This window comes from Petaurus breviceps, unplaced genomic scaffold (genome assembly GCF_028583685.1).
Source record: "Petaurus breviceps papuanus isolate PSGF00001 unplaced genomic scaffold, PetGlider_PUasm1.0 90352, whole genome shotgun sequence".
In the NCBI taxonomy this organism is placed as follows: Eukaryota; Metazoa; Chordata; class Mammalia; order Diprotodontia; family Petauridae; genus Petaurus; species Petaurus breviceps.
This window is the reverse complement of record NW_027187228.1, coordinates 1,553,047-1,561,893: the sequence shown is the minus strand read 5'-3', so window position 1 is coordinate 1,561,893 and position 8,847 is coordinate 1,553,047. Positions and strand designations below refer to the sequence as shown.

Below are 8,847 nucleotides of genomic sequence, written 5' to 3'. Positions count from 1 at the left end.
TGGGGACTTACCTGGAGAAACTTCCAGTCTGATTCTCCTGGTGACATCAATGGTCTTGTGGACAGAGTCATAGATTCTACAACGATAGTAGCCTGAATCCTCTACAGTGAGGTTGGCCATGGTGATGGTGATGGTGCCAAAGTAGGTGTCATCCTCCAGGAACACTCGTGGGTCCTGATATTGCTCAGTGAAGTCTGGCTTCCTGGCAATTAGTGTATCCCACCGCCTTTTATTCTGACTCAGTTTTTCCCAGGTTTTCCATCTGTTCTCATCTCTATGGGGACTGTAGTTCCATGCCCCTCTGAGTGTCTCCCCCTCCTTGTACTTCACTTGGAACACTTGTCCCTGTGAACCTGAAAAGGAGATCATGAGGTCAGGGGGAGCCCAGCTGGGCCTGCCTTGAGTCCCCTCCCTTCCTTGACTGCAGATTAGAAACAAGATAAGGGGCCTGGTCTCCTTAAATAACATCTTCTAAGAAAACATGCCTCAAAGAGCCAGCCCCTCACACATGGGGGCCTCCTAATCACTGCCGTGCTAGTAAACAATAGATAAACATTTCACTCAATCTTTCCCTTTTCCTCCCTCTCTCTCTCTTCCCCTTCTTCCCTCCCCCTCCTCTGTCTTCTCTCTTTTCTCTCCTTTCTCACTATACAGACTAAACATATCCATGTACATGCATACACTCTTGACACATTTCAAAATGTACATGCATTATTAATCTTTTTTACTATCCCTTTTATATGTCCACTTAATTAATAAAACAATAATTCACCTTTTCATTTGTATCCAGTGTTTGCCAATTTTCAAAGTATAAATGTTCTCACTGGAAATTCAACAACGGGCTCTTCCAAGCCAGTGTGAGCTGGCTCCAGCACACCACTGCTCCCATCCCTCCCCAGGCTCTCATGGCCACACAACATTGTACGCCCTCCCTTCTGCCACTGTCCTTTCCCTTCTCTGATCACTCTCATCACCTCTGACCTTCCCTAACCTCCTCTTCACCCCCAGATACCCATTAGCAGCCAAAGCAGCAGCGGTAGCAGTTGGGCTGCCTGAGCCATCATGTTTCCATGGGTCCAGAGGCAGGGGACTTGGGAGATGGTCACTTCATGTTGTCCTTGGGCTGATGGATGTCAGGAGGGTGTAGGTCCTGATTCTGGGCCTCTGAAGGGAAAGAAGAAGTAAGAGAGAGTGGGGGAAATTATGGTTGGGAAAGTGGGAGGAGAGGAAGGAGCAGATGTGCTGACCTCAGAGGAGAGAGGTGTGAGCACTTACATCTGGGGAATTCTAATTGTCAGGACTCTGACTCCTAGGATAACCTAGGGACCCTCCTCTAGAAGAACTTTGGCCCTTAGCACCATTGATGGATCATCTGTTATAACATAGGTTTTCTGATGTCAAACACATATATCTCCTGTTTAAGTATCCCTACAGCCTTGGCATAAAGGGAACTGTGCCTAGCAATTCACTAGGATTCAGGCAAAGGGAAATGAAGCTATCTGGATTGAGAGAATAACTTTAGATGGATGACACATGCTGAGGACATAGGAGTCTGTTTTAGTGGTCCATTTAGGAAAGACATCTAGGATGTGATGCCTTCTCCTCACTTCCTCCTCTCTTGTACTTTTCCTATGGCCAGTATGAATGAGTGGTATTCTTCCTAGTCACACTAGGTCCTTCCCACCCAGCATTCTCTGTCCTTCCTCCATCCCCAATGAAGTCATTTGGCTAAAGAGAGTTTTGGAGAATGGGGAGGGGTGACTGCTGCACACAAAGCTCTCTGGTCTAATCAGAAACTATTGTCCACTATTCCCCCTGGGGGAGAGAGAGGGATATATCTAGAATTGCCATCCTTGTGGGCTCTGTCACTAAACCATGAAGCATAAATCTGTAGTCAAGAGAAACCTCAGGAAGAATGTAATATTTATACAAATATTATCTCATTGATTCTCACAATTTCCCAGGGAAGTAGGTACTATTGTTGCCTCTCATTTGAGCTGAGTTGAGGAAACTAAGGCAAAACAGAGGGTTAGTGAGTTGCCCAGGGCCACACATCTAATAAGTATCTGAGGCTAGATTTGAACCCAGTTCTAACTGACTCCATGCCCAGAGCTTTATCCACTGCACAATGAGGCTCCTCTTAGTCTCCAACCCTCATTTAGGGGGTCTTTTTAGGTAACAACTATTTACATAATTGTTCTAAGTCTCTCTGTGCCTCTTTGTAAATACCTCTTTTTTCCAACTATCTGTCAGTGTGAGTTCAGATTTTTTTTAGGTACTTCAACTAGAACAACAGATTGCAACAGACTGAATGGAGAGCAGATATGGGAATCAAGCTTTGTCCTATTAAGCCAGCGAGTTAAGGGATATTCACAGTAATGTAAAACAATAACAATTCACCCAGATATTTTTAAAATTATAGTTGTTTTGACATTAAATATTTTATAATCATATCACAGGTTCATTATTATTATTTTAATTGAATCAATTCATTAAGTTTTGATACAAATTTATCACCTTCAATTTCTTTTTAAAAATTTATTAATTTTAATTTTCAACATTTTTTCACATGATTTTGAGTTACAAATTTCTCTTCCCTTCTCTCTCCTACCCCACCCTAAAACAGTGAGCCTACTGAATACCTCTTCCCTTAATCTGTTCTCTCATATCCTCTGCATCACCCCTAACTTTCTAGTAGAGCAAGATGGATTTCTATACCCCGGTGCCTATATATCTTATTTCCCAGTTGCATGTAATATGCATTAACATTTGTTTTTTGAAACTTTGAGTTCCAGAGTCTCCCCTCTCTTTCTTCCTCACACCCCCACCCCCAGGAAGACAAGCAATTCAACAAAGGTTGTACACGTGAAATTGCTCAGCACATTTCCATAGTAGTTATATTGTGAAAGACTAACTATATTTACCTCCATCATATCTCACCCCCTACTTGTTCTATATTCTACTTTGACCCTGTCTCTTTTCAAAAGTGGTTGCTTCTAACTACCCTCTCCCCCAATCTGCCCTCCCTTCTGTCACACCCCTCCCCTTATCCGCTTCTCTTTCTTGCATCATTATTCTTTCTCTTCCCAGTTTTTCCTCCACTTCTCTTACTTGATTTTCAAAATCCTTCTTGAGCTCCTTCATGGCCTGTGACCAATTCCTATTTTTCTTGGAAGCTTTTGATATAGGAGTTCTGACTTCTTTGTCCTCCAGTTCCATGTGTTGATCCTTTTTGTCCCCAAAAAAAGATTGTATTGTCTAATAGCGCTTCGTCATCTTGACAATTGTTTGACTTTTGAGCTGTTTAGCATGGTAGAACTCTGCTTACAGAATGGAGAGAGCTTTGTCCTAAATTGCTGGGGTTTTGCAGCTGCCAGAGCTGTTAGTTAGGTGCCCTCTCTACAGCCCCCAGAAGCTCTGACTCACTCCACCACCCAAGACCACCATCCAGATCCAGGAAGGTCAAAGCAAGAGTGATTAGCCTCTGAATGGTTGCTTGGTCCCCCTATGATCTGTAGGCCAGGAGCTCTGAAAGCAGGCACAAGGCATGGCTACACCTCCTGCCACTTCTTTCCCCAGAGCAGGGCCAGACTGTGCTCTTCCTTCAACCTTACAATAGAGTTCCTGCCTGACCTTTTATTTTCTATTTGGCATTTATGTGTTGAGAAGTCTGGAAGCTGCCACAGCCACTGGTGATTCACTCTCCTGAATTCTGCTCTGGCTTGTCTGCGTGCAGGTTGGGGCTGACCTGGGGCCAGAACCCCAGCTCACTGGGGATCGCATTCGGCTCCCAAAGCACTGCAATAGACCTTTCCTGTCGGCCTTCCAGGCTGCCTTCAGAGGGAGATTTGTTTCTCCCTGTATTGTTGTGGGTTCTGGAGCTTTAAAATTTGTTTAGAGTCATTTTTTACAGGTATTGGGAATAGTTGAAGCTGGAGCACACTCCGTGTTTGTGCTTTTACTCCACTATCTTGGCTCTCTCATCTTCAATTTATAGTATCATATATATCAATAGATATCTCTTATATACAAAAGCATAGTAATTTTTAAAAACATTTGAATCCTGAAATGAAACTTTTCAAGAATTGCTGGTTTAAGGGCTCAGTTAGGAGAAAGTTCTAAATATAAACTCATTTGGTAGCCTCTATATTTTCAAGATATTCTTGAATAAATTCCTGACAGTGTTTAGAGCTACCCCTCTGCATATGCTGTCTTCTGATCTTTGGAATCGGACAGCTCACAGATGTATCCAGTTTGGAGAGTGAGCTCAGGGAACCATGAGAACATCTATTGTTCTTAAAGATGATAAACACCTACGTGAGGCAAGGTAGTGTGTTCCTCAGCCAAGTCAAGTCTCATGTGAAAGAAGAATGAAATCTGGGCCCTGGCCATGTTCATCTCCATGAGACAAGAGAGACCGGGATCCTGCATAGGAGGAGACACCATAAGACTCCATGAATACATCTTCGAGCCTAACTTCATAGTGATATCATTGGGTTATAACATCCTGCTCACCTATGAATTGATGTAATAAAACACAAAGTAAATGACTGTCAAGGATGACTTAGTGTATCTGATCTGGTCACTATCAGGAATGGAAGAAAAGTAAGATGAGATTGCTTTCAGGGAAGAGTGAGAAAAGAGAATATTGACTTTCTTTTCAAAGTTTTGAGGTAACCTAACATAAATTCTTATAAAGGGAATGAATAGCTACATTTGGCAGAACTCCTCATACTGATATTCCTGGGGTTTACCTTTCATTAGTGGAAACAGGGAGGGAATACAGTTGGGTATAACAAGGAAAGTCATCCATAAAACTATCCTGACCTACATGTTGCTAGCAGGTAATGTCTGATATAATGTGTGTTGGAGACATATTACTGATTTAATCTATAGAAAATATGTGAGGTTTTTGTATTTTTATTCTTTCTTACTGAATTCTTTATTGAAATGGATCTCTTGCAATAATTGCTGTACTCCACATACAGCCTACAATGGAAAATAACTGATGCAATTTATCTCCCTAATTTAAAGATAAGGAAATAGCAGTACAGAGTAGCCAAGTAACATTTCCAAAACCAGTAAGAAGAAGATCTGGGGTTAGACCCTAGGCCTTCCAGCACTCAGGACATTGCTCTTTCTAACATACCACAGTTCCCTTCAATGTAACCAGAGATTATTCTCCTATTGTTCCTCTGGGGTCCAGAAAGCAATTGCCAGGCATAACATCTAGGTCCTAGGGTCATAGACCATAGCTCCAGACCTGAAGAAAACCTCACAGACCATCTAATGCAGAGGTTCTCAAAGTATGGTTGAAAAATGCTTTAGGTTGGCTGAGACCTTTTCAGATTATCTGCTGGTTAAAACTATTTTCATTATATTACCAAGATTCTCTCTTAAAATCCTTATCCCCTTCTTTGTATGAGGTCAAATTTACTCCATAGATTCCAACAAACAACAGACTGAATGCAGAGACAAATAGGACCATCCAACTTTCTCTTAAAAATTTTTTTGTATTCATTTTTTTCAATTTATTTATTTATTTTTAGTTTTCAACAATCATTTCCACAAGATTTTGAGTTATAAATTTTCTATCTGTCTTTCCCCTACCCCCACCCCAAGATAATGAGCTTACTGAATACTACTTCCCCCAATATATTCTCTCATATCCTCCACCATCCCTCCCTCCCCCAATTTTCTAGTAGGGCAAGATGGATTTCTCTACCCCAATGTCTGAATATCTTATTTCCTCGTTACATGTAGAAAACAATTTATTTTAAGATTTGTTTTTAAAACTTTAATTTCCAGATTCTTATCCTTCTTACCTCCTCACCCACACCCACACCCACTTGGAAGATAGGCAATTCAATATATGTTGCACATGTGCAGTTACGCAAAACATTTCAATAGTTTTACTGTGAAAGACTAACTATATTTCCCTGCATCCTAACCAGTCCCCCACTTATTCTGTTTTCTACTTTGACACTATCCCTTTTCAAAATTCTTTGCTTCTAACTACCCTCTCCCCGAATCTGCCCTCCCTTCTATCATCCCTCCTCTTGTTCTCTTCCTTCCTATTTTCCTGTAGGGTAAGATACCCCTTTGGGTGTGTATGTTCTTCTCTCCTTAAGCCAAGTTTAATGAGTAAGGTTGACCCATTCACTTTCATCTTCCTGCTCTTCCCCTTCATTGTAACTCTTTTCTTGCCTCTTTTATATGAGATAATTTACCCTATTCTATCTCTCCCTTTCTCCTTCTCCCACTATAATCCTCCGAACCTCTAAATTTTATTTTTTAGATATCATCCCTTCCTATTCAACTCATCCTGTGTCTTCTGTCTATGTATACATGTACAAACATAAACACACTCACATATGTATTTATAAACATACCCATCCTTCTATATAAACATATATATATGTATGCATACATATATATTCCCTTCAACTATCCTCATACTGAGAAAAACCTCATTAGTTACAATTATCATTTTTCCATGTAGTAACGTAAATAGTTCAACTTTTATACATTGGTTATGATTTCTTTTTCCTGTTTACCTTCTCATGCTTCTCATGCTTCTTGTATTTGAACATCAAATATTGTAATGCCATGCACAAGCAGCTTTCCAGAAGAATGCTACTGTGAATAGCTGTTAAGGTTCTGATTTCACAGTATAGTGAACACCCCATTGATTCCATAACAAATCAAAGCAAAACATTCACAGGAAATCAAGGCACAACATTCACAATATTACAACTTATCACATAAAATCACAATATAGTGTTCACAACAGCTTATCATTAAAATGGCCACATAGTTTCCACCAAAGTAGTCACAATATTTAGAACAAAGAACCATCATCTCAAAGTACAATAGTCAAAGTCTTCCACTTATGGGGTACAGTCAATTAACTTAATCAGTCACTTATTCAGCAATCAGTTACTAAGCATCATTAATCACTAAGTACAATCATTAGAAAATAGACAAACCTTCCACCCCTAGGCCACTAGTAAACTACAATTTCATTATTACTCAGTACCCACAGAAAGGTCTTTTAATCTTGACTTGGGGCCTGTTCTCAGATTCCCTGGATCCCCTTCCATGGTCCCAGATTCTACCTGGATTCACCAGACTGTCACCTGGGTTCCATGGCAGATAGCTCCCAGTTCCTTGTCTAGCTCTCTGGGTAGATCTTGCTCCACAATGAAGTTCACAGGGTCCAGTCCATCTCAAATCCTTCACAATTTCTGCTCCTGGGAATTCAAGGCTCAACTAAGCCACAAAAAGACAAAGTCCCTGAATCCTGGTCATGCTTCCTCAGTCTTCTGCAGCTCCTTCAAAAAATCAGAATCACCTTATCCAGCCTGGGTGGAGGGGGCTTCTGAGCTCCTGGCCTGCTGGGCTCCTGGCCTCCTGGGCACCTGGGCTCCTCTTCAAAACAGCTTCTGCCATCAGATTCTTGTCCCAAGAAATTCTGACTGTGACCCCCTGGGGGCACAGCATTAGCTACTTTCTGTTTCAGCCAAACCCTTCCTGTTACATAGGGGAACAGGGGTTCATACCTTGTTTCTTTCACAGAAGTTTGATCAATTACTACATGGTAAGTAAGTACCTGCTTACTTGCCAATACAAAGGGGTCAAATTACATTACTGTTACATATATTCTGTTCAGCTCTGTTTTTTTCATCAAGAATGCTTGAAAGTCCTCTATTTCATTGAATGATCATATTTTCCTCTGAAGCACTATACTCAGTTTTTCTGGGTAGGTGATTCCTGGTTTTAATACTAGCTCCTTTTACCTCCAGAATATCATATTCTAAGCCCTCTGATCCCTTTATGTAGAAGCTGCTAGATCTTGTGTTATCCTGATTATGTTTCCGCAATACTCAAATTGTTTCTTCCTGACTGCTTGTAATATTTTCTCCTTGAACTGGGATCTCTAGGATTTGACTATAATATTCCCAGGAGTTTTCTTTATGGCATCTTTTTTTTTCTTTTTTTGGAGGGGAGAAATCAGGGCAATTGGAGTTAAGTGACTTGCCCAAGGTTACATGGCCAGTAAGTATTTAAGTATCTGTGACCAGATTTGAACTCAGGTCCTTCTGACTCCAGGGCCAGTGCTCTATTCAGTGTACCACCTAGATGCCCCCTTTGGATCTCTTTCAAGAGGTACTTGGTGAATTCTTTTTTTTTTTTTTTTGCTTTTTTTTTGAGGGGCAATTGGGATTAAGTGACTTGCCCAAGGTCACATGGCTAGTAAAGTGTCTGAGGCCGGATTTGAACTCGGGTCCTCCTGACTCCAGGGCCAGTGCTGTATTCACTGCGCCACCTAGCCGCCCCGAATTCTTTCAATTCTATTTTGCTCTCTGGTTCTAGAATATCAGGCCAATTTTCCTTGAGAATTTTTTGAGGGATGATTTCTAGGTCAATTTTTTAGTCAAGCCTTTCAGGTAGTGCAATATTTTTAAAATTATGTCACCTGGATCTATTTTCCCGTTCAGTGGTTTTTTTCCAATGAGATATTTCACATTGTCTTCTATTTTTTCATTGTCTTGGATCTGTTTTATACTATCTTGATTTCTCATAAAGTCATTAGCTCCCATTTGCTCCAATAAAATTTTGAAGGAATCATTCTTTTCAATGAGTTTTTGAAATTTCTTTTCCATCTGGACAATTTGGCTTTTTAAGGCATTCTCCTCATTGGCTTTTTTTGGCCTCTTTTGCCATTTAAGTTAGTTTATTTTTTTGAGGTGTTATTTTCTTCTGTTAGTCTGTTGACTTGCTTTTCATGATTTTCTTGCATCATTCCCATTTCTCTTCCCAAATTTTCATCCACTTCTCTTACTT

The 8,847-nt window shown here is 40.6% G+C and overlaps 1 protein-coding gene across 1 annotated transcript in view; it reads right to left on the bottom strand.

Annotated features, from left to right (window-relative positions):
* The window catches only part of LOC138177241 (trem-like transcript 4 protein), an 82,581-nt gene extending 82,173 nt beyond the window's left edge, over positions 1–408 (bottom strand). The window contains exon 1 of the mRNA XM_069108336.1: positions 12–408. Within this exon, the coding sequence (XP_068964437.1) occupies positions 12–369 (358 nt within the window). The 5' untranslated portion in view covers positions 370–408. The remainder of the gene's footprint in view (positions 1–11) is intronic.
* Between the last annotated feature and the right edge of the window lie 8,439 nt (positions 409–8,847).